Consider the following 27,113-nt stretch of genomic DNA (forward strand, 5'->3'; position numbering starts at 1 on the left):
TTGCATGATATGTAATTTGTCATCTATAACACAATAAAAAACTCTGCATTATCTTGCAATCTTGTACAGTATGTGGAGTTAGAGACTCTTAGAGATAAAGTTTTGAATGTTCCTGTTCAACTATCTCAACTATCTATGTTGGCCATCCATTCTTTCAGATGTTCAGTCTTGGAGTTATTTGCTTTAGCCTTGCCTACCCTAGCTAGCCTATGGGTCTCCTGAGATCTCAGCTCAAGTGACAATTATACCACCCTGTTTTTGTTTGGTAATTGAATGCCGAAATCTAAGGCTTTGTCACCATTCCAACCCAATCATTCTCACCCGTGTGGAAGAAAATAAATAGTTATATTTTTATTCCTGTGCAGTCAGGCATATCACTCTCACAGAATATTGCTTTGTGTTTCACTCCTAATCAAATTGCATTTAGTTTTTCACAACCAGTGCACTCAGTAATCCTTACAAAACTATTGTACTTGAAATCCTTCCCCAGATAGATACATTTTCACCCCCACAAACCGGCTTTTTAACCAAGCATGACCACTCAGTTAACAGCACAGTGAGAGCTAAATTCACAATGTCTGGTTTTGCCAAATGCAAACTCCATAATCTCACTCACTTCTGATTCTCGCTCCCACCTCTGAATGTCTAAGCAGCATTAGAAATGATGCTCTGCTTGTCTGATCAGAGCACAACCTCAAGAAGTTGGTGCTTTGGTGATGTCACTGGTAGAGGCTTCAAGGTACGATATGAAGCTCAACAGACACAGAAACCATCCAAAAACCACTGCCATCTCAGTTAACTGCAGCAGCAGCACACCTCAGCCATGAAATGTATCTCAACCACAACAAGTAAAGTCAGCAGCAGCAGCACAGTCTGAGTCTAGTGGGAGAATTGACTGTATAGTACTACACTCTAAAAAGACAAGGTTCCTGGAGTATCCTTTAGGGGTTCTTCAAATTGAAACTGTGGGGGAACCCCTATAAGTTATTTGAAGAACCCTTTAAAAGGGTTCTTCAAAGAACCCCTTTTAATGGACCCTCAAATAACCTTTTGAATAACCTTTTGGGGTAAATTTTTGAACCACCCCCCCCTCCCCTATTATTATTATTATTATTATTAATATTACGCATAACAATAACACACTATTTTAGTTGTCAGTGTTTATTATGATTTTAGTGGCAAAGCAGAATAAAAAAATCCAATGAGAGGGTTCCATGGGTATATCCTCTGGCGTGGTGATGTTAATGTGTTGATGTTCTCCGTATCATAGCCAGAATGATTTTGCAGTGCATGGTGATCGAACAGGTTTCCTGTTATATTCATCAGAGGTGTAGGGAGGGGGAAGTCTGTGAATCCCAGAAATAGTAATTATACAGATGTTTAACGAAATATGCACACGACAGTATTCATACCTTGGTAATTGTGGTAAATGTGAATGAAAAACATTGTTTTGATAATGGTTTCATACACATACCTTGCCCATAATGTAGAGTCCGATGAATCTTTAATTGAAGAGGTAAGGGAGGAGAATGGTACATGTGATCTGCATAACATACCAATACTAATTGACATACCTTTGTATGCCTCCTCGTCTGTATATCTGCAGACACAGACACAAAAGTGAGCAGTTCAGTCATCTGCACCCAATACAGCTGGCCTTCACCATATTCTTATAGCCTACATATTCTTACCTCTTTGATGATTGATATCCATTGAATTGTGTCCACTTTCCATTTTAGAAAGATTTGCACAAATATGAAAAGATAGATGGTATCATAATAAAACAATATCAATTTAGATCATATAAGGGACAAACCTTACCTTAAATCTTTACATTGTTCAGTTAAGTGCCTGCATCTGTTGTCCTTTCAAATTGAAATCCAAATGTTTCCGTTGGGCAGTTAGGTTCGTGCAAGAACCCCCACCAACTAAGGAGGTTCCTCGATGAAACCCACCTCCTATGGGGTTCTTGGAAGAACCTTTTGGGGGCAATTTTCCATGCCAAGAACCCTAAGGTTCTTCGAAGAACTTTGAGGATCTTAGAAGAACCCTTGTTGAACCCCTAATTTTTAGAGAGTACTTACCCAAACACAAGTACTGACAGCTCACGTCCTCTCCAACCTTTTAAGTCACCTTTGTCCTCATTTTAATCAACACATGATTAAAGTTTAACCCCCGACGTTGCACAATGCTAAGCCTCTAATCAGGACATTAGTGAGGCGCTAGTTTGAACACCTACCGTCTCTCTCTGCCATCAACAACTGAAATCAGGATTCAGTATGGGAGGAGCGATGTAATCTAGGCATCATGCATTTTAGTAATTTAGCAGATTTTTCACCTAGTGGGCTCGGGAATTTGAACGAGCAACCTTTTGGTTACTGGCCCAACGCTCTTAACTTCTAGACTACCTGCCGCCCTCATCATGCATTTTATTTCAGTCATTAGCATTAAAAACTTGGGTGGCACATAAAACAGCACCTTAGCTATGAGGAGTCACAATATAAACTGGCTGCAGTGGAGACTTTAGTGCTAGCCCACACCCCACCCTGTGCACATCCAGCCTGGCCTCAAAGCCATACGAAACATACTATACTTATTTCTGAGCAGCTCCAAGATGTATGATACCTACTAATGGTCTAGTTATTTTAGACAGAACCGAAAGTAGGGAGGTTGGTCGGGGGAAAGTAGGGAGGTTGGTCGGGGGAAAGTAGGGAGGTTGGTCGGGGGAAAGTAGGGAGGTTGGTCGGGGAGGATGCGTGGGTGTAATCCACGACAGTCTAGCATTCCACTGGTATTATATTCAAACTATCTCTTGCAATGCAATGAGGCAACGTAAGATAACACAGTGCGCTGCAGTTATGAATTTAAACTATGAAGAGCCACCTTGAGCCTCCCCACTGGGCAAAAACTGGTCGAATCAATGTTATTTCCACATCATCTCAATCCAAAAAATGCAATGTGATGACAGAAAACTTATTGGTAAGGGAAATTCTTATTTTTTTCACCCAACTTTTAACCTAAATCCAATGACATGGTGAAATTTTTTTTGATTTCACATTGAATTCACGTTAGTTGACAACTCAACCAAATGTAAATCAAAACTAGACGTTGAAATGACATCTGTGCCCAGTGGGTTATTATGGCCACTGTGTGTGCTTATATTTGTCCTATTTCACACATGAACAAGTGTGTATTAATATGCATGTGTGAATTTCAAAATGTGTTTTTTGCATATCCCACTAAGACCCTTGGAGAGTAGGGTCACCGCCAGGGTCTGCCATTATCAACAGCGACTCTGGAGTAATTAGGGTTAAGTGCCTTGCTCAAAGGCACATCAAGATTTTTCACATTGTTGGCTCAGCGATTCGAACTAGCAACTTTTTAATTACTGGCCCAAAGCTCTCTCTCTCTCTCTCTCTCTCTCTCTCTCTCTCTCTCTCTCTCTCTCTCTCTCTCTCTCTCTCTCTCTCTCTGTGTCTGTCTGTCTGTCTGTCTGTCTGTCTGTCTGTCTGTCTGTCTGTCTGTCTGTCTGTGTGTGTGTGTGTGTGTGTGTGTGTGTGTGTGTGTGTGTGTGTGTGTGTGTGTGTGTGTGTGTGTGTGTGTGTGTGTGTGTGTGTGTGTGTGTGTGTGAATAATGCAGTGCAGAGTGGGGTCCACAAGACAGTGGTAGATCCTGGGCGGAGTTGCTGTAAAAACCCTACCCTACAGAGCTTCCCGTCGTCGCTCACTCGACGCGCTCCCACATTGGTTAACCAAGGCAAGTGAGAGAGCACATGTTATACAGCAGTAACTGAACATAGTTAGTGAATATCTCAGTATTTAACCCTGAAGTTTACGGAAGGAAGTTAACTTATCGATAATAACGAACATATTATCGAACTTTAAGAACAGCGGGGCAAGGATATCTGGCATTCGCCAGGATGCACTTTTCCATCTGTCTGTGTGCCCTCTTCGTCTTGATTGTCAACCAAGGTACTGTAGCCCAACATGCATCATATCTTACATTGTTTCAAAGAAAACTGTTACATTTTACCAACAATTTTAACAAACACATCATGGGAACTGTATGGTGATGATGAGTTTATAGACGATACATCTGAAGTGAAAATGCTTCATTCGATAAGCAATATTGATTTCCTCTGAGGTTTGTGAAGACAAAGTTGTAGCTAGTTATAGTCATGGTTAGAAGGTTATTTTGCCACTCTGCCATTATTGCGCATAGCATGACTACTGCGTAACAGCAAGTTGTATAGTGCATTAAGTGTGTACAACCTCTGGCCACACTTCGTGGGTGTGTAGAAAAGGTTTCGCCAGGTGATAGTCATGTGCTCTCAATTTGGGAGCGCTGTCCTCTCATTTGATTTCAATAATTACAACAGTAAACCGACTTTTCACAATAATTTGTGTGATAAACTTGTGTGGTAAACGTTCATCCCCAAACATGTACATTACGCACTTAAACGCGCACACTTACCAGTGTTTCCCCTCGAGGCAGGCACACCTTGCAGATTGAAGTTGGCCTTTTTTACATTCTGTACATTTCTTTAAAGAAAGCATTTTTCCAAGCCTACAGGTAGGCACCATGTGTTTAAGCATTCAGACTCAACATTTAACCAAACTGCAGTGGAGCTCTGAGTAGTCCTTTGGGAGAAAGAAGGGCAACCTGTTCTCAGAGCATTTCGTATTATTTTGTACGTACATCAGCGATACTCCATTTAGTATGATATGTTACGTTTAGTCTGGTATGTATTATTTTGTGGATGTCCATCACCCATTTTGTATGATATGTTGCGAATTACAATTAGTATTATATGTTACAAATTTGAAAAAAGGTACAATATGTTACGAATTTGAAAAATGCATGATATGTTACGAATTCTAGCTAGGTGGCATTAGCTAGGGTAGGGGTTAGGGTTAAGGTTAGGGTTAAGATTAGGAGTTAGGTTAAAGGGTTAGGGGAAGGGTTAGCTAAAAGGGTTAAGGTTAGGGGAAGGGTTAACTAACACGCTAAGTAGTTGAAAAGTTGCTAATTAGCCAAAATTCTAAAGTTGTTTGTGATGAGATTCAAACTCGCAACCTTTGGGTTGCTAGATGTTCGCGTTATATATGCCTGACCAACTACCCTCCTGTAGTTTTTGTCTTAAGTAACCATCTGTCTTATGTAACCATACCAAACGTAACATATCATACTAAATGGAGTGTCACGGAATTACATACAGAATAATATGAAATGCTCTGAGACCAGGTTGGGAAGGGAAGTGGGTGATCTGACTTAGGTCCTCCTCTGTCTGACACTGTCACATGACATGCCTATCAATGTAAATTACAGTGTGCCTCGCTTGTCACTGTCACCCACTCTCAGGCGTTTTTTACTTGAACTGGGTGGAAAAAAGAGCCTCCCCTATGATAATAGCATGTCACGTGTTGACAGTTTTTCTAGTTGGACTGTGTGTTGTAGCTCCGTTGCCAGTTGCCACTGGTTTTAAAACAGTGGAATTTGAAGGCCTTTAGGGTGGGCCTGTAATTTAGGTTTATAGCCCTCTACGCCAACATTTGATGAGTAAACATGATGCTGGCAGACAGGCCATCCTCCATAAATGGTGAAACCATGTGTCTGTTTGCTTGTTCTATGGAGGGTTGATGATGACTTTTCCATGTGCTGGTTACTCATTACAACTTCATATGCAGTGTCATTTTAAGAAGCACTAGGCAACCACCTAGTTATCTATCTTCATCAAATCACAAACTCCTTCAGTCTAAACACACGTTTCATCTATCACCACATGCCACATTGTACACGTTGAATTGGAGATTTAAACTAAGTGCTCTGTTTGTGAAGGTAGTTTTCAGAATAGTCACCATCAGTCAGTAATTAGATACACTGTTGATCTTTTATTCCAAAAATGTTCCTCTGGCAAGCGGTTCAGGCCAATCATGACCAAAACCTCCCGCCACCTGAACAGTTTCTTTCCCCCGGGCTGTGGCCCTCACCAACCGGCCATCGGGCCCATAGAGACTAAAGGACTATGCACTCTATGCTGCACACAGCATCAAGCCATCTCTGAACTGTACACAAAATAACTGTATTATACTGCATTGCACTCTGTTCATCTCTGCATTTAGATATATTCATACTGATACTGTACATTTGTACATCCACTGTATATCAACTGTATACCCGCCATATATTTGTTTACCCACTGCTCGTTCTGTTATAGCTTTATGCTCACTCTACATAGTTGTATATAATGTACAGTATGTCAACTTTGTTTAAACTCCACTGTCGGTATTCTGTCTCTAAATGTTGTCTATCATCTCTAGCTGCACCATATCACCAAGTCACATTCTGAGGATGTGTAAATGTACTTGGCAAATAGAGTTAATTCTGATTCCATTGTTTTAGAGGGAAGCGGAGGTTGTTAAAAGCAGTTCCTCCGGCTCAAACACTGAGAGCTGTGAACCTCGGCCTAGACCAGATAGTGCTGAAAAACAGGGCCCTGAAAGCCTTTTAGAACAAATAGTCTGTATAGATGCATATGTTTTTTTTGTTCCATGCTTTCCCTCCAACCCTCCCCACCCCCACCCTACCCCCCCCCTGGAATAGAAACCATGCGGTGTCACACCTGGTATTACTCGTAAAGCAAGTAGGGCTCTTCATTTGCTAATGGACTAATCTGGCCCCTGTTCTCGTGGGGACCACAAGGTTTCATTGTCTGAGTGAAACCTCATTGAAATGTATTCATCCACTTTCTCACTCTCCGTAACCAGTTTTTGTCCTGACAGGATAGATAAATGTTCAGATGATTGGTGCAGAGAAAGACTTGGGTGATTTGTATTCTCAGTTTGCACTTGGGATTTTGTGCATGTTCATTTGTGTGACTGTGCATGTCACGTCTTGTTTAGAGGTTTGTCTAGATGTTTGTGGTTGTTCTATCTCCCTTTGACTCCTTACGCAATGTGACCCTTTATGCAAAAATGTGTTTCATGGATGGAAAGCACAATACACTCTAAAAAGAAAAGGTTCCTGGAGGATCCTTTAGGGGTTCTTCAAATTGAAACTTTGGGGGAACCCCTATAAGTTATTTGAAGAACCCTTTAAAGGGGTTCTTCAAAGAACCCCTTTTCATGGATCCTCAAAGAACCTTTTGAAGAACTTTTTGGGGTTCATTATTTAACTACCCCCTCTCCCCTATTTTTATTATTAATAATAATAATACTATTAATAGACACAATATTTTAGTTGTCAGTGTTTATTATGATTTTAGTGGCAAAACAGAATAAAAAAATCAAAATAAGAGGTAAACTCCCAGCAGAGCCCTAAGTCCAATGGGTATATCCTCTGGCATGTTGATGTTAATGTATTGATGTTCTCCGTATCCATAGCCAGAATGATTTTGCAGTGCATGGTGATCAAACATGTTTCTTGTTATATTCATCGGAGGGTGAAGTCTGTGAATCCAATTTTTTTTAATTATACAGATGTTTAACAAAGCATGCACACAACAGTATTCATACCTTGGTTTTTGTGGTTAACATGAATGAAAAAACTGTTTTGATAATGGTTTTCATACACATACCTTGTCCATAATGTAGAGGCCAATGGGATTTTCATTGAAGAGGTAAGGGAGGAGAATGGTACATGTGATCTGTATAACATACCAATACCAATTTACATACAGTGGGGAAAAAAAGTATTTAGTCAGCCACCAATTGTGCAAGTTCTCCCACTTAAAAATATGAGAGAGGCCTGTAATTTTCATCATAGGTACACGTCAACTATGACAGAGAAAATGAGGGAAAAAAATCCAGAAAATCACATTGTAGGATTTTTAATGAATTTATTTGCAAATTATGGTGGAAAGTAAGTATTTGGTCAATAACAAAAGTTTCTCAATACTTTGTTATATACCCTTTGTTGGCAATGACACAGGTCAAACGTTTTCTGTAAGTCTTCACAAGGTTTTCACACACTGTTGCTGGTATTTTGGCCCATTCCTCCATGCAGATCTCCTCTAGAGCAGTGATGTTTTGGGGCTGTCGCTGGGCAATATGGACTTTCAACTCCCGCCAAAGATTTTCTATGGGGTTGAGATCTGGAGACTGGCTAGGCCACTCCAGGACCTTGAAATGCTTCTTACGAAGCCACTCCTTCGTTGCCCGGGCGGTGTGTTTGGGATCATTGTCATGCTGAAAGACCCAGCCACGTTTCATCTTCAATGCCCTTGCTGATGTAAGGAGGTTTTCACTCAAAATCTCATGATACATGGCCCCATTAATTCTTTCCTTTACACGGATCAGTCATCCTGGTCCCTTTGCAGAAAAACAGCCCCAAAGCATGATGTTTCCACCCCCATGCTTCACAGTAGGTATGGTGTTCTTTGGATGCAACTCAGCATTCTTTGTCCTCCAAACATGACGAGTTGAGTTTTTACCAAAAAGTTATATTTTGGTTTCATCTGACATTCTCCCAATCCTCTTCTGGATCATCCAAATGCACTCTAGCAAACTTCAGACGGGCCTGGACATGTACTGGCTTAAGCAGGGGGACACGTCTGCTACTGCAGGATTTGAGTCCCTGGCAGCGTAGTGTGTTACTGATGGTAGGCTTTGTTACTTTGGTCCCAGCTCTCTGCAGGTCATTCACTAGGTCCCCCCGTGTGGTTCTGGGATTTTTGCTCACCGTTCTTGTGATCATTTTGACCCCACAGGGTGAGATCTTGCGTGGAGCCCCAGATCGAGGGAGACTATCAGTGGTCTTGTATGTCTTCCATTTCCTAATAATTGCTCCCACAGTTGATTTCTTCAAACCAAGCTGCTTACCTATTGCAGATTCAGTCTTCCCAGCCTGGTGCAGGTCTACAATTTTGTTTCTGGTGTCCTTTGACAGCTCTTTGGTCTTGGCCATAGTGGAGTTTGGAGTGTGACTGTTTGAGGTTGTGGACAGGTGTCTTTTATACTGATAACAAGTTCAAACAGGTGCCATTGATACAGGTAACGAGTGGAGGACAGAGGAGCCTCTTAAAGAAGAAGTTACAGGTCTGTGAGAGCCAGAAATCTTGCTTGTTTGTAGGTGACCAAATACTTATTTTCCACCATAATTTGCAAATAAATTCATAAAAAATCCTACAATGTGATTTTCTGGATTTTTTTTTCTCATTTTGTCTGTCATAGTTGACGTGTACCTATGATGAAAATTACAGGCCTCTCTCATCTTTTTAAGTGGGAGAACTTGCACAATTGGTGGCTGACTAAATACTTTTTTTCCCCACTGTACCTTTGTATGCCTCCTCGTCTGTATACCTGCAGACACAGACACAAAAGTGAGAAGTTCAGTCATCTGCACCCAAATACAGCTGGCCTTCAACATATTCTTATAGCCTACATATTCTTACCTCTTTGTTGATTGATATCCATTGAATTGTGTCCATTTTCTGTTTTAGAAAGATTTGCACAAATATGAAAAGATAGATGGTATCATCATAAAACATTATCAGTTTAGATCATACAAGGGACAAACCTTACCTTAAATTGAGGAGATCTTTACATTTTTCAGTTAAGTGCTTGCACCTGCTGTCCTTTCAAATTCAAATCCAAATGTTTCAGTTGGGCAGTTAGGTTCCTGTAAGAACCCCCATCAACTAAGGAAGTTCCTCGATGAACCCCACCTCCTATGAGGTTCTTCGAAGAACTTTGAGGATCTTAGAAGAACCCTTGTTGAACCCCACATTTTTTGAGTGTAACATGAAACTCTTCATCCTTAATTTGAGATGTTTATGATCCAGATCCTATTTACAAAGGAAAGTGTATGTGGGTGGGGCAAGACAGTGATATCAGATAATACAATTGTAATATCATTATTAACTAGATGTCCTAATGACATGTTTTATGACAGTATTACAGGGCGGTGACATGTTAGAATATAAATAAAGTGCTACTGCCATGAGGAAAATGCCTCTCATCATTTTGTGAGCTCTACATTTAAATTTACAGGTCTTCAATCTGTAAATCATGATATGATGTGAGAATTCCTGTAGTATTTTTACAGAAAATGTCACCATCTTACATCATGATACTGCAAATATGGATGTTTTTAATTAGTTGTTTGTGCATTGCATGACAGTATCAACAGTTTGGTGTACAAGACTATAGACTTATTCCTATGTGTCTTTCTCTCCTTTTCTGAATTCATTTCCTTCCCCTCATTTAGATATGAATTACTGAAAAGGGCCTCAATCATACGTCATACCCAATAAACATGCCACAGTCAGTGTTGTGTTTGAACTGACATTTTATGTATGTCATAGGAAATTGCCATGAGCAACATGTTAGAGTTTAAATGGTCTCATTCTTTGAGGGTATCTCTTGCTTTCCTCAGTCTTTCCACAATATCATTCAAGCGCTAGAAACCAACTGGGGAAAAAAGAAAATAACTTGTATATTTCGATAAGGGGCATCTTATTTTTGGCAATCTGGGAGTGGGAGGACATATTCATTCTAGTAAAGCAATTGCACTATTGTGGCTCTGCCTCTTTTTACTTTAATCCAGATTAGGGTCACAGAGACTAATTTAGTTTTAATCCACTTTGAGGCCTCTCGAGAAAAGGGGTGAGTGAAAGATGGAACCTATCCTTTTACCCAAATGCTGTGGATGAGGTTGAGCTAGCCAATAGGTCAGGGTTCCCCAACTGGCGGCCCGCGGGCCACATTTGGCCCGCAGGTGGTTTTATTTGGCCCCCCAAGTTCAAGTTGATGAATCTAGTTGATAATCCCTGCAATAGGGCATAGTCATTTTATTTAATTGGGAGGACGATGTGTACAGAGACAGTTGACTACAGGTGGAGGGTCCAGGATCCTACTGGGGGCCTGTAATGGCTGCAATGGCCCTCCTCTCTGTGTGTTCTCAGTCGTTCCTCTCTGTGTGTTCTCAGTCATTAGTAGGACCAAAATTCAGTGTGTTTATGTCTACATATCATTAAGATAACTTCTGGTGAACTGGCCATGATTTACCTAGCCATTTGAAGTGGAGCTTTCCCATTACAGCTAATATCACAAGTGAGAGGGAGAGCATACAGCTCCATGAATGAAAACTCAATAAATCATCCCTACACTAAAAAGAAAATGTTCCTGGAGTATCCTTTAGGGGTTCTTCAAATTGAAACTGTGGAGGAACCCCTATAAGTTATTTGAAGAACCCTTTAAAAGGGTTCTTCAAATAACCCCTTTTAATGTATCCTCAAAGAACCAAGGTGCATAAAAATAACAACAATAACACAATATTTTAGTTGTCAGTGTTTATTATGATTTTAGTGACAAAGCAGCATAAAAAAATCAAAATAAGAGGTAAACTTCCAGCAGAGCCCCAAGTCCAATGGGTAGTATATCCTCTGGCGTGGTGATGTTAATGTGTTGATGTTCTCCGTATCCATAGCCAGAATGATTTTGCAGTACATGGTGATCGAACAGGTTTCCTGTTATATTCATCAGAGGCGTATGGAGGGTGAAGTCTGTGAATCTAATTCTTTTTTTTATACAGATGATTAAAGAAACATGCACACGACAATATTCATACCTTGGTAATTGTGGTGAATGTGAATGGGAAAAAACTGTTTTGATAATGGTTTTCATACTCATACCTTGTCCATAATATAGAGGCCTATGGGATTTTCATTGAAGAGGTAAGGGAGGAGGATGGTAAATGTGATCTGCATAACATACCAATACCAGACACAGACACAAAAGTGAGCAGTTCAGTCATCTGCACCCAATACAGCCAGCCTTCAACATATTCTTATAGCCTACATATTCTTACCCCTTTGTTGATTGATATCCATTGAATTGTGTCCATTTTCTGTTTTAGAAAGATTTGCACAAATATGAAAAGATAGATGGTATCATCAAAAAACAATATAAATTTAGATCATACAAGGGACAAACATTTTTCAGTTAAGTGCCTGCACCTGCTGTCCTTTGAAATTCAAATCCAAATGTTTCAATTGGGCAATTAGGTTCCTGCAAGAACCCCCACCATCTAAGGAGGTTCCTCGATGAACCCCACCTCCTATGGGGTTCTTGGAAGAACCTTTTGGGGGCCATTTTCAGTGCCAAGGACCCTAAGGTTCTTTGAAGAACTTTGAGGATCTTAGATGAACCCTTGTTGAATCGCTCATTTTTTGAGTGTATACTCTTAGATTCCAAAAGGGTTCTTTAGCTGTCCTCATAGGAGAACCCTTTTGGGTTCCAGGGAGAACCCTTTTGGGTTCCATTTAGAACCCTCTGTGGAAAGGGTTCTATATTGAACCTAAAAGGGTTCTACCTGGAACCAAAAAGGTTTCTTCAAAGGGTTCTCTTACGTGGACAGCCGAAGAACCCTTTTAGGTTCTAGATAGCACCTTTTTTTCTAAGAGTGTACCTGAGTGAGAATAGGTTGTGATATGCACACATCTAGCATACTAGATTAATTCACTCTGGTTCAATCTCAGATTTCTCCCCTGAAATGTTCAATTCTCAGTATTCACTTAGTTTAGAGAAAAGTATGGGCACTTTCTGTTAAGAACTCAAGATTCACCGACATTATCTGTGGTGAGAAAATGTTTTAGCCCTACAGAGCTGTAGTCAGACAGCAATGAGAACATGTAAGCCAACACAGGAAACAATGTATTTCCACAATGTAAAAGAGAGTATTCACAGTGACTGGACACACACAGCTATAAGATGTACAGCTTTGCTTAGAGAAAATGAAAGGGCTTGTGTGGCCAATGTAATCAGTCTCAAACAATGACTCACTGGTGAAAAAAGTATTTTGTCTGCCTGTGACAGTTTTACACATGACGGTATCAGTAAAACAGCCAAGGGAGTCTTAATTACACTAGCTAGTGTGATTAGCTCATCCCAGTTTTAGAGAGGAGTGGGAGATACGTTCTATTTCAACAGTCACGATTGAGATTTCCCCTTAATCCACCCCCTTATCCAGAAAACTCACAACTCAGCTTGTATTGTCACTGGTTAGACAGGTTATAAAGGCCTGGGGTTTTTTTATTAGACAGCTTAAGATATATGACATATTTTACATATAGATTACATTTCCAGTCACACATTCCTGCATGAAAGCCATAATGTAAAAATGTTGTAGAATGGCACAGAACACCCTGGTATATGCCAGCCTTAGAGTCTCTTTATGTATTCCACTCCCCATTATCTCTCAGCAATCTTTCTTCATCATAGCACTCCTGCTATTCACACACAAAAAAAATATTTATTTGTTATATGAAGGGAGTGACAACATTTTCGAGAAGCCTTAACAACAGGAGTGAAATGACTGTACAACAGCACTCTCTCCCTAGTCCCTTATGCCGAAATGCAACCATTGAAATGCATGAGGGTATCTTTGGTTTTGGTGAAAGCCTACAGCGCACTGGAATCGGCTCTGCCCCTATTTTGGGACAAAAAAGGTTGTTTCTCTGTTTTGTTATTCACACTATCCCCCCTGCTTTCTCTGGTTTCCTGCGGACACCGCCCAACAGTATTGTGAAGCGGGTTTCTTTTCAAACAAATGCCTGGTATGATGGTGACTTCTCCTGCCGTCTCCTCTCTTTGTCATGAAGTTGGAACAGCACACACCCCTCTTGGAGGGCATTGAGAATCTTCCCCCTGTTCTCCCACCTCTCAAATGCACAAGGCAAGCCAAGCCTACTGGGGGAAAGTAGCTCTGGTCCATATGAAAGCTAATGACATGGCCCATAGTGAATGACACAACAATCTTAGTTGAAGGATTCCATTGGAAAGCCGTAAGCTTTTTACTAGGTGTGATTTAATTAGAATAGTTCATTATCTATACCATTAACTGTGTCCATGAAGAGGAAGGGGAGGTGTTCCCAAGCTCTTTGTTCTCCGAACTCATAGAAGAAAATGGATCTTCTTCTTTTTTTCCTCACATTGCCTGATGGAATCTGAAAAGAGACAAAGCAGAAATAGCGTGTCCCATTATTAAGAGCCTATTAAGAGCCACGGGAGCCCCAAGCACTAGGAACTCAACCTGACCCACCAAAGTTCAATGGGCAAACTGCCAAAATTTACGCTCCCCATAAAGTGATTATATTGCCACCTATTTACATGGGGTCAGGGCTGAAGCGGATGGTACTATTGTATCACACCTATTTTTGACCCTCTCTCTCTGCAGTCCAGAGTGGTCTATTGAGATGACAATGTCATTGTCCAAAATATGAAGCAGAAATTCGAAGCGGTGGGCAATAAAATGTCATGCAATTTTCACTTTCCCATTCACTTTTAAATCGCTTTTTGGTCAGAAACAGTGCATCAATAGTGACTGGTCTCTATTCATTCAAACTTTATTTAGCAATTTTCAGCCATGAAAACACAATGTCATATTTAGTGTTACTCCATGAAGTATCCTTCCCCAGAGATCAAAACAGAAGTGTTTTGTGTCTGCATTTGACCTCAGTAGTCCCCCATTCTAGACTTTATAAAAGCTAGTTCTTTGTGCACTGCTGATGTCCCTCATCTATCCTTCTGAGAAGGTGGCACACTATGGAGCCTGGAGCTATCTATGATTACATGCTGCTTCAGATGAACTTGCAGGAGTTCTCATTCAAACCCAGAGAGCGCCTCACTTTCAACAAGGGACAGACAAGCAGTCACTGCATATCTCTGCTATCTGGAGATTAAAATGCCTGTCATTTTTGCATGCCAGGGTATATAAACTCGTTAAAAAAATGTCAGCCCACTCTCATGTCAAGAGTGCAGGGTGTACTCTTCCTTGGTTGCTTTGAAGTATTCTTCAAGGTCCTAAACATGTTGCTCAGGAAGTTTCAAATGCATGCTTCCTCTCATGCGTTGGATTCCTGGCTGTAAATCCCAGGTGGTAAAGGGCTTTGTAAAAGAGTGGTATTTATGCTGATACTTATCTGGCTGTGGAGCTCTCGCTGCCTGGAATTCAAAGGCTTGTATTAGCCTTGGATGTATGGAGTTCCTTCACCTGATGCATACATGAAAAAGCCAGAACCAAGGCTTTTGTGATAATTTGTAACAATACATTTTAGTTAATATTTTATAGATTCTAAACAGAAAGCTGAATTCTTCCTTTTACCATATGATAAAAGTACTTTAAAAGGTATCTGGTGTGGTTGAGAACTACACATATTTACTGGTCAGTCACTGGTTGATTCTGGCCTTAAGGGTGTGATACTCATAAAACTACCTTGTATATACAGTACAGTGTATTTTTTTGAATTAACTCTAAGTACTCAGAGTTCACACCAGCCCTATTATCTTAGATGTTGAACCACTTCACGTTCAATTAAGTAAAATTATGCTCTTGCAAATGTGTCACTGTGTGGACGCCGTTGATGATGAATGCCATGTAAAACTGTGAGGTGTTTCATTAGCTAGTTGCTACTGTGCAGTAGCTGTATTCTAACACTTCCATTGTCAGACATTAGTGGATAGGTGAAGAGCCTCTTGTGCACCATTTAGATGGAGAACCTAATTGTCTAATGGGACCCATCTTGAGAGGTCAAGTAGCCCCATGTTCCTGCAGAGAATTCTGAAAAGTACTTTAGCTCCCATCGGCGCTGTTAAATCAGGGTTTCCCAAACTCGGTCCTCGGGACCCCAAGGGGTGCACGTTTTGGTTTTTACCCTAGCACTACACAGCTGATTCAATTAATCAACTAATCATCAAGCTTATATAATTTGAAATAGTTTTGTAGTGTTAGGGCAAAAACCGAATGTGCACCCCTTGGGGTCCCCAGGACCAAGTTTGGGAAACACTGTGTTAAACAGTGAAATTGACCCCCTCATGTTTGGAGACAGCTTAAGATGGAGCACAGGAATTTGCAATGAAACACTAGAATCTGTTCTACAATGATGGAGTCTTTTGCTTTAGAAACACCCTTCATGTTAGAGAGAAGGAATAATGTTTTATAAAGGAATCACAAACAAATTCAGCTGCATAATTCCGTGTCAAATAAATGCTGCATTATATGAAGTGCCAGCCCAGTATATGAGAGCGAAGGCATTGTAAAATAAACTTCCAGGTGTTTCATTTTGAGTAATGGAGGTGCCATAACCCATTATGAATTTCTTTACTTTCTCACCTGCAGTAGATACAGCGAGGAGAGGATATGTCTTTTCCTAATGTAATGATAGTGATTTCATTTAAATCCTCCGGGTTATGCAATAAGAGATTCTCACAATGGAAAATGCATATTAGTTTATGTGTTGTATGGATGAATGGGTATGGCATTCCCCTTCTCTCTCTGAGGAAATCTCTGGATTACCTGTCCCATGCTCCAGGCCTTGCCACTGTGTGTTTGCCTATAAACAGATCTGACACAGGCAATGCATCACAGTGGAGAGCATCACTACCCCTGTCTGCCATTACATGCACATTTGCCCAGACAGTAATGTCTCCAGATGGCCTCCCCAGTAATTGGATCGCTTTGTCACCCTTCGGCACCAGACAGTACTTTTCCGGGTTCTCATATACATACATTCTTTATTGATGTTCATGTTTCATACAGTGTTGTTGCTGTTGCTTGTTCTTTTGTCCGTGTGGACTGTTGAGAGGCAGTTGTTCAGTACGTACGGAATGTTCTAGGGCAGGTTATTCATTTGATTATTCAAAGTGTGAGGATCCGGCCCAAGGGCTCTTCAAGCCAACTGACTCTTTAATCAGGAGATGTTTGCTGCGTTGATTCATTCTGTTGGAATGATATGAGTCATACAGCCCAAATGTGGCTTATCGACAGGCACCTGTGAAGTTATTGTTTCTTTCTGCTGCTGGTGAAGGCAAATCAGCTCATTGTCAGGAAAATCGGCAAACCTCCTTTTCAAAAGCACTGATGTTGGAATATGTTCTGTACAGACAGACGGGGGATACTAGTGAAAGACGCATGGCGCCAGGCTAAATGGTTTAAAGCACTTAGAAAATGTAATGGCCATTGAGTCATTTGTAGTAAAACTAATGAAAATATGTTACAGCTGAGAATGAACGCTCATAAGCAAGGGACATCTAGGTGAATGGTAGTACTCGATGTGAGGTGACAGTCCTAACAATTGATTTGAAATGTAAATTCAAGTGTTCAACTTCTCGCCTTTGTTTCTGAAGAACGTAACAGTCTTACCAGAACATAACCTTTTTATACAAGTCCAGATTTCATGTTCTCTACCCCACTCTGTGTATAAAGTGTATTAATTGTAGTTTTCAAGCCTATAAAAAAGGTACAATTTGTCGGCAGTTGGTAGTAACCTTAAATAAGCAATTTTGCCTCATACGGGAAGGGAAGAGTCACTGAAGTATGCAATTTTCTCGAAGAGCTTGAATGACATTTGAATATATGCTATTTCTCATATGGATTTTTGTGACAATGCCACGTTTTATAATAATGGGTCAAAAGCATATTATATTATTATTTATAACCCACCCACATTTGCATATGTACTGTATGTAGTAGACTTACCATTTTATGCTTACTGTAATCCCGACAAAATCACTGCACAGAATTTCTTATTACATACTTAGTGGAATACAGCCTCTTGAGTATTTAATCACATCTTATGAAGGTTGATAGTAAATTAATTATATTTTCTGTACAGTTGCCTGTTGGGGAACAGCTTTGCATTGCACACTTTAATTGACTGAAAGCCTACTTAAATTGAAAAATACATCTGCATATTATGATTATGTTGGGAGAGCACTCAAGCACTGCTGTGTGGTGGTTAGAAAACGACAGGTATTAAAACCTACTGCCTCCCGAGCTTTACAGCCTGCATCCTGCTCAACCAGTTTTTTTTGTCAGAAGTTGTTCAATTGTAACTGGCGCCCTTTGCCAGCGAGGCCAGGCGTGGAGACATTGATAACAGTGTAGTAATAGTTGTAGTAATAGTTGAGTTCAGCAGGGCATTGGGGTTTCAACTCGTGCTGTCCTGGAGGGATCCATGTTAGTTTACTGGACTGTGTGCTCAGTCTGTTATTGGACCTGCACAGCGTTCCCTCTCTCCCTCTCTCCTTAATCTCTGTGTTTATCTCTCTGAGGGAGTAGAGGGGGGGATCACTGCACTCTACTCTAGATCCATGGCTCAACATTGACCTCAGGATCAACAGGCAGAACCTTTGCCTAGCCCAGAACCCTAGAATGGCTGTTTGTGACCCGGGGGGAGGTTAAAAGCTGGAACAAGCCTCTCCTTTGAGGAAGGTGGGTCATCATTTGGTGCAGGCACTGTTGAATTACTACCACACACAAATCTCACTGCCCCAGAGGGATATCTTTCACTCATAGCCCAGCCAGAGTATTACACATTCTCCAGTGATGTTCGTTTTTCTTCCAAAGAGTGTGCCAAGTCCCACACAGAAAGCTTTCTCTGTTTTGTCCTGCACATTGAATGTTACTTCCCGGAACACTTTATTTAGATAGTGCACCTGTAGATGCTCTACAGACTATCTACAGACTATCAGTAACATTTTTACTAACTATCTACTAACCTTAGCTCTAACCTTAACCTTTACCCTTATCCTAACCCTAAACTTAACTCTAGCCCTAACCTTAACCCTTACCCTAACCCTTATTCTAAACCTAACCCTAACTGTAACCTTAGCAAGCAGTTGCTTATCAGCAGATAGTTTGTTGATAGTATGACTATCTGTAGAGCAACTATCTGTAGAGCATCTATCTGTAGAGATGGAAAATCCGGATTATACAAATAAGTGTGACCTATTTCCCTTGTTATACATTTACTAAAGCAGAGTAAACAATATTATTTCTGCAAGGAAGACACTCAAGACATGACATCTTCCTTTTGGAATTGATAACAACAGTAACTAGGAGCGTGATATCCCCCTCATAAATCTAATCAAATGTTATTGGTCACATGCGCCGAATACAACAGGTGTAGACTTTACCGTGAAATGCTTACTTACGAGCTCGTTCCCAACAATGCAGAGTTAAAAAGTACTAAAAATATTTGCTAAATAAAAAGGAAATGGTAACTATATAGAGACTATATACAAGGAGTACTAGTACTGAGTCATTGTGCAGGGGTATGAGGTTGTTGAGGTAATTGAGGTAAGTCAGTATGTACATAGGGATAGGGGTAAAAGTGACTAGGCAATCAGGATATACACTACAAGTCAAAAGTTTGGACACACCTACTCATTCAACGGTTTTTGTTTATTTTTACAATTTTTTACATTGTAGAATAATAGTGAAGACATCAAAACTATGAAATAACACATATGGAATCATGTAGTACCCAAAAAAGTGTTAAACAAATCAAAATATATTTTATATTTGAGATTCTTCAAATAGCCACCCTTGCCTTGATGACAGCTTTGCACACTCTTGGCATTCTCTCAACCAGCTTCATGAGGTAATCAACTGGAATGCATAAAAATTAACGGGTGTGCCTTCTTAAAAGTTAATTTGTGGAATTTCAAGAAGGACAATTTCAAGAACTTTGAAAGTTTCTTCAAGTGCAGTCGCAAAAACCATCAAGCACTATGATGAAACTGGCTCTCATGAGGACCGCCACAGGAATGGAAGACCCAGAGTTACCTCTGCTGCAGAGGATAATTTCATTAGAGATACCAGTCTCAGAAATTGCAGCCCAAATAAATGCTTCACAGAGTTCAATTAACAGACACATCTCAACATCAACTGTTCAGAGGGGACTGTGTGAATCAGGCCTTCATGGTTGAATTGCTGCAAAGAAACCACTACTAAAGGACACCAATAAGAAGAAGAGACCTGCTTGGGCCAAGAAACACGAGCAATGGACATTAGACCGGTGGAAATGTGTGCTTTGGTCTGGAGTCCAAATTTGAGATTTTTGGTTCAAACCGCCGTGTCTTTGTGAGACGCGGTGTGGGTGAACGAATGATCTCTGCATGTGTAGTTCCCACCATAAAGCATGGAGGAGGAGGTGTTATGGTGTGGGGGTGCATTCTGCAGCAATACGCCATCCCATCTGGTTTGGCCTTAGTGGGACTATCATTTGTTTTTCAACAGGACAATGACCCAACACACCTCCAGGCTGTGTAAGGGCTATTTTACCAAGAAGGAGAGTGATGGAGGGCTGCATCAGATGATCTGGCCTCCACAATCCCCCGACCTCAACCCAGTTGAGATGGTTTGGGATGAGTCCGACGGCAGGGTGAAGGAAAAGCAGCCAACAAGTGCTCAGCATATGTGGGAACTCCTTCAAGACTGTTGGAAAAGCATTCCAGGTGAAGCTGTTTGAGAGAATGCCAAGAGTGTGCAAAGCTGTCATGAAGGCAAAGGGTGGCTGTTTGAAAAATGTCAAATATAAAATATATTTTGATTTGTTTAACACTTTTTTGGTTACTACATGATTCAATATGTGTTATTTCATAGTTTTGATGTCTTCACTATTATTCTACAATGTAAAAAATAGTAAAAATAAAGAAAAACCCTTGAATGAGTAGGTGTGTCCAAACTTTTGACTGATACTGTATAATAAACAGGATATATAATAAACAATGTAGCAGCAGCGTATGTGAAGAGTCTGAAAGTGTGTCTATGTGTGTGTGTGTGTGTGTGTGTGTGTGTGTGTGTGTGTGTGGCGTCAATATGCATGTGTGTGTGATCATATGTAGTGTGTATATGTGTATATGTGTATGTGTGTGTGTTGGAGTGTCAGTGTAGTATGTGTGAGTGTGTGGGTAGAGTCTAGTGAGTGTGCATAGAGCCAGTGCAAAAAATTAAGATACAAAAATGTATAATAAAAGGGGTCAATGTAAATAGTCTGGGTATCCATTTGATTAACTGTTCAGCAGTCTTATGGCTTGGGGGTAGAAGCTGTTCAGGAGCTTTTTGGTCCCAGACTTGGCGCTTCGGTACCACTTGTCGTGCGGTAGCAGAGAGAACAGTCTATGACTTGGGTGGCTGGAGTCTCTGACTCCTTTCACAGCAGTCCTCCAAAACATGGTTGGTGGGCATAACATGCAGGTATTTAATCCTCTGTGTGTATTATCTGTGTTCCGTGTGTTAATTCATGTTATCTGTGATGCCTTTTGAGTGACCTCAAACCCAACTGCTAATGCTCTCTTAATACCAACCAGGCTGCGGACCTGATTGGAATGGAAGATAGGCCTGGTCTGTTTCACAGTGAAGGGTTGAAAGGTCAGTTCTGTCATTAGATGTTCCACAACACAGTGCACTACTTACTGGGATCATGAGAAAGCATCAAGCGCCGCTATGGCAATTACACAAGATGAAAGCCATCGCTGGCAGTCAGTTGAACAAATGGAAATATTTGTATTAGCTTTTTTACAACATAAGAAGACATACATTATATTGATAGCGCAAAGTAGGCCTTGCATTCAAATCAGACAACAATGAAACTGTAGGTTCTGCTGAGTGTATACACCTTTAATCATTCATTTTGCATCGGGGAAATGTCAGCTCCTGCTTCTTACACCATCTAATGAAGCACTTTCAGATCAATAGCTGGACGGTGTTTTGTTTACACATAGATATAAGTGATCAGCCTTGGGGTCTTATCACCTAACTCCCTCCACACACGCCCCCATCCACACAGCCAGGGCAGGAGTGGGGCTGCTAGCATGATCCAGGCTATAGAAAAGGTTTAGTTTACCCTCAACAGAGGTATTTTGTGGCACCAAGTGTGATCAGTATCTACCGGAACCGCCTGCAACCATATGCAGATAGCATAAATACAAGGGGGCCCTCCAGCACCCATGGAATGCAAATGTTCAAAGCGCTTTAGGAGGAGACACGTACCTGTAACTGAAACGTACTAGGTGTCTGAATGCAGGTAAAGCAACAGTCATTCTTACACGAAAGGCAATGGGTTAAGAGCAGCCTATAACTTTGGTTCTTCTCTGTTTTAATCTGACTACTCCAAAGGGCCTTTCCTTGTCATTGTTGACATAATAGTCTAGCCACAAGGGTTTTGGGGGTCCAGGCTTGCTTGTGAAGTGGTTTGTTACAGGGACATTGTTAGAAACCCCCAGGGCTACTAATGAAATTGAACTGAATGGTAAATTGAATGTCAAACAAACCCAGTCTGAGAGAGAGGACTGGGCCAAGAAATGATGCTCATGCTCTGCTGCTTGTGTGCTAGCTTTGCCTCAGGCAGGGAAGGATAGGATAATAATTTTATGGCTGGCAGTATGCAAAAAAAAACAGACACCTCCTGTCTGATGCAATACCTGTTGAACAGGTGGGTTGAGAGTAGGAACACTTTGATGTCAAGAAAGCTGTCTTCGAATGCCAAGACCATATTGAAGTTGCCTTAATAACAATTTTGTCAGAGCGCAGTCAGACCAAGCCTGTCAGAATGGACCAGTGTGCTATGTAATGATTTATCTGTGAGGAGGCTAATGTCTTTGTAAAGAATAGAAAGGCCCTCACACTGTTTATGCTCCCAATTCACCGCTTTGTCTTTTCCACAGACATGGCGGAATCAATTCAATTTCTGCAGCAATTAGGAGAAACATGTTCTTCAAAGGTCACATGTCGACACAGCTGTTTAGCAGATGTTTAGTGAATAAGATGGAAAGAAATAACACTTTGAGGTACAGTGGGGGAAAAAAGTATTTAGTCAGCCACCAATTGTGCAAGTTCTCCCACTTAAAAAGATGAGAGAGGCCTGTAATTTTCATCATAGGTACACGTCAACTATGACAGACAAATTGAGAATTTTTTTCTCCAGAAAATCACATTGTAGGATTTTTTATGAATTTATTTGCTAATTATGGTGGAAAATAAGTATTTGGTCACCTACAAACAAGCAAGATTTCTGGCTCTCACAGACCTGTAACTGCTTCTTTAAGAGGCTCCTCTGTCCTCCACTCGTTACCTGTATTAATGGCACCTGTTTGAACTTGTTATCAGTATAAAATACACTTGTCCACAACCTCAAACAGTCACACTCCAAACTCCACTATGGCCAAGACCAAAGAGCTGTCAAAGGACACCAGAAACAAAATTGTAGACCTGCACCAGGCTGGGAAGACTGAATCTGCAATAGGTAAGCAGCTTGGTTTGAAGAAATCAACTGTGGGAGCAATTATTAGGAAATGGAAGACATACAAGACCACTGATAATCTCCCTCGATCTGGGGCTCCACGCAAGATCTCACCCCGTGGGGTCAAAATGATCACAAGAACGGTGAGCAAAAATCCCAGAACCACACGGGGGGACCTAGTGAATGACCTGCAGAGAGCTGGGACCAAAGTAACAAAGCCTACCATCAGTAACACACTACGCCGCCAGGGACTCAAATCCTGCAGTGCCAGACGTGTCCCCCTGCTTAAGCCAGTACATGTCCAGGCCCGTCTGAAGTTTGCTAGAGTGCATTTGGATGATCCAGAAGAGGATTGGGAGAATGTCATATGGTCAGATGAAACCAAAATATAACTTTTTGGTAAAAACTCAACTCGTCATGTTTGGAGGACAAAGAATGCTGAGTTGCATCCAAAGAACACCATATCTACTGTGAAGCATGGGGGTTGGAAACATCATGCTTTGGGGCTGTTTTTCTGTAAAGGGACCAGGACGACTGATCCGTGTAAAGGAAAGAATGAATGGGGCCATGTATCGTGAGATTTTGAGTGAAAACCTCCTTCCCATCAGCAAGGGCATTGAAGATGAAACGTAGCTGGGTCTCAGCATGACAATGATCCCAAACACACCGCCCGGGCAACGAAGGAGTGGCTTCGTAAGAAGCATTTCAAGGTCCTGGAGTGGCCTAGCCAGTCTCCAGATCTCAACCCCATAGAAAATCTTTGGAGGGAGTTGAAAGTCTGTGTTGCCCAGCGACAGCCCCAAAACATCACTGCTCTAGAGGAGATCTGCATGGAGGAATGGGCCAAAATACCAGCAACAGTGTGTGAAAACCTTGTGAAGACTTACAGAAAACGTTTGACCTGTGTCATTGCCAACAAAGGGTATATAACAAAGTATTGAGAAACTTTTGTTATTGACCAAATACTTATTTTCCACCATAATTTGCAAATAAATTCATAAAAAATCCTACAATGTGATTTTCAGGATTTTTTTTTCTCATTTTGTCTGTCATAGTTGACGTGTACCTATGATGAAAATTACAGGCCTCTCATCTTTTTAAGTGGGAGAACTTGCACAATTGGTGGCTGACTAAATACTTTTTTTCCCCACTGTAAGAATGTCTGATTTTTCATCACATTCATTCAAAGTCAGACTCCAAAACATGATTCTGACTTGGTAATCAAGAAGCCCCATTAGCCCTCCCACACTGTTCTTTCGCTCTGTAGTCTGACTAGTTCAAAGTTACATTAAGTGCTTCCGTAATATACAGTACGTAACCCGTAGACTACAAGTCATTGCTAAAAACCTGGAGGCAGTGAATTAGATTAGGAGTTAATGGACCACAGGAGAAGCAGTGTGGCTGTGCTTTGTTAATGGCCTGATGTTGGCTTTAATGGCACGCTGTTAATGGGAGATGTTGGCGGATCCTTGGGGTCAGTACTGTGAGCTTCCCATGATCTGGCCCTCCCTTGTCTGGAGAGACGTCCCATAACCACCCCTCCCCTGGGGTCCCCTCCCCGGCCGCACCCCTCAAATACATAATTCACAACATAATGGATGTGATTTCAAAGTGCACTTATCCCGTAAAACAACAGAAGGCTGCTGTTTCTGAAAGCAGTTCCTGTACCCTCCCTGCTCATCCACAGACTTAATTTATTAGGTTTTTTAAGAGGCTTTACCGGAGCTTGCATCGGGTTTGAGTGCATAGAAGAGGACATTTGAAAGACTAATGATGCCCACAAAATCAATTTCAGGCCAGCCATGCTGGTCTTTCTAAATTGGTGGCTTTTCTTTTTTCTTATAATAATTTTTTCCTTGTCTCTTCCTGTATGTCTCGTCCACATACATACGCTAACACACCCTCATTCACCCTAATGGCTACTGACCATCCTCTCTTCTGGACTGCAGTATGGCCCATCAGTCCTCAGACATAATTGCTTAGCACAGCATAGATATAGCTTTATAGTGTCCCAAATTTGAACTCTGTCTGTATTCTTACATAAATTCAGCTACACTAATATAGGTAGCTGACAAACTTTCATTTGGGAGTGAACTTTCCCCTATAAAAAAAAATATCAAACTAAACTATTAAAAAAAACAAATTAAATATACTGTTTTTGTTTCAGCTTTATGGTAAGAATGTATTCCTACTTACTCTCAGCACCAGATATTCTTCTTTCTAAGTGAGTACTCTGCTCAAGCATGTGAAAAAAATAAAATAATTAAACAATTTCAGTTAATTGGAAGTTAGAGATACAAGATTTTCTCTCTCGATTGCGCTGTCAGCAAGATTCAAAGTCTTCTTTAAATGAGCATAGGATAGATTGCAGGTTGCAAATGGAAAATTTAACTATCAATCATTTACTGAAATGATTTGCCAATGCCTTCCTCATTTCATCACTGTAAAATCATCTGAGCTATTTTGGCATTTACTGTTGGCAATAAAGATCAGTAACATACATTTTTTCTGTTGAGATACTCCTGAGCTTGAACGCTATTGAGCTGGAACCTGTGTGAATATCAAGGCCTGTTTTCTTCTCTGTGACACTGGGATGTGGAAGGCTTCTCTCATGGGAGGGCAGGGGGAGGAAAATGCGGCACCTGTTCGCAAACAATGCACAGACTGCTGGGTAATTTGTTTGCCTCACCTGGCGATGGCTTAGGGCTCAGAGGAGACAAGAGACAGAGAGAGGCTTCATATTGTCTGCCTCTTTGTGTTTACTCTTCAAAATAAACTCTGGTGATGGATAATCTAGAATAGACTTTTCAGCAGGTGTTGCAGGTGCCTGTGTTGTAGGGTGATAAAATAAATGTGTTAAAGTGCAATTCCACCATGTTTCAACATAATTTTAATTATCTCCAGTACAATACCAGTGTCACTGTCTAGATATGTGAAAACTGCACATTTCTACGCTTCGTAGAAAAAAGATCAAGTTCTACCCGACATCATCAAAAGTTTAACCATTTAAAAAAGTCATTTTTAAACACTATGAGATTTGCGGTGACGTGGGGAGTAAGAAGACACCCTCCCTCTGGGTAGAAACTCGTTGCAGGTTTTGAAAATCAGCATTTCAAATGAGTGGATTCGGCTATTTCAGCCAAACCTGTTGCTGACAGTTGAATAAAATTGAGCACACAGCCATGCAATCTCAATAGACAAACATTGGCAGTAGAATGGCCCGTACTGAGGAGCTCAGTGACTTTCAACGTGGCACCGTCACAGGGACTGTCAAATTTCTGCCCTGCTAGAGCTGTCCCGGTCAACTGTAAAGGCTGTTATTGTGAAGTGGAAACGTCTAGGAGCAACAACGGCTCAGCCACAAAATGTTAGGCCACAGAAGCTCACAGAACGGAACCGCTGAGTGCTGAAGCGCGTAGCGCATAAAAATGGTTTGTCCTCGGTTGCAACACTCACTACCGAGTTTCAAATTGCCTCTGGAAGCAACGTCAGCACAATAACTATTCGTCTGGAGCTTCATGAGATGAGTTTCCATGGCCAAGCAGCCGCACACAAGCCTAAGATCACCATGTGCAATGCCAAGCGTCAGCTGGAGTGGTGTAAAGCTCGCCGCCATTGGACTCTGGAGCAGTGGAAACGCGTTCTCTGGAGTGGTGAATCCCGCTTCACCATCTGCCAGTCCGACGGGACAAATATGGGTTTGGCGGATGGCAGAAGAACGCTACCTGCCCGAATGCATAGTGCCAACTGTAAAGTTTGGAGGTGGAGGAATAATGGTCTGGGGCTGTTTTTCGTGGTTCGGGCTAGGCCCCTTAGTTCAGGTGAAGGGAAATCTTAATGCTACAACATACAATGACGATTCTGTGCTTCCAACTTTGTGGCAACAGTTTGTGTAAGGCCCTTTCCTGCTTCAGCATGACAATGCCCCCGTGCACAAAGTGAGGTCCATGCAGAAATGGTTTATCGAGATCAGTGTAGATGAACTTGACTGGCCTGCACAGAGCCCTAACCTCAACCCCATCGAACACCTTTGGGATGAAATGGAACGCCGACTGCGAGCCAGGCCTAATCGCCCAACATCAGTGCCCG

At 41.2% G+C, this 27,113-nt stretch overlaps 1 protein-coding gene across 2 annotated transcripts in view; it reads left to right on the plus strand.

The window, feature by feature from the left end:
* The first annotated feature begins 3,733 nt into the window (after positions 1-3,733).
* Positions 3,734-27,113, plus strand: part of LOC311105609 (CD166 antigen homolog A-like) — a 59,491-nt gene continuing 36,111 nt past the window's right edge. Inside the window, exon 1 of one of the 2 annotated variants that reach the window (XM_084147806.1) lies at positions 3,734-3,972. In XM_084147806.1, coding sequence (XP_084003932.1) covers positions 3,921-3,972 — 52 coding nt within the window. In that variant the 5' untranslated portion in view covers positions 3,734-3,920. The remainder of the gene's footprint in view (positions 3,973-27,113) is intronic. The other variant, XM_084147805.1, reaches the window with a different exon arrangement.

Source organism: Coregonus lavaretus (genome assembly GCF_964263955.1).
Source record: "Coregonus lavaretus genome assembly, chromosome: 30".
Taxonomy (NCBI): domain Eukaryota; kingdom Metazoa; phylum Chordata; class Actinopteri; order Salmoniformes; family Salmonidae; genus Coregonus; species Coregonus lavaretus.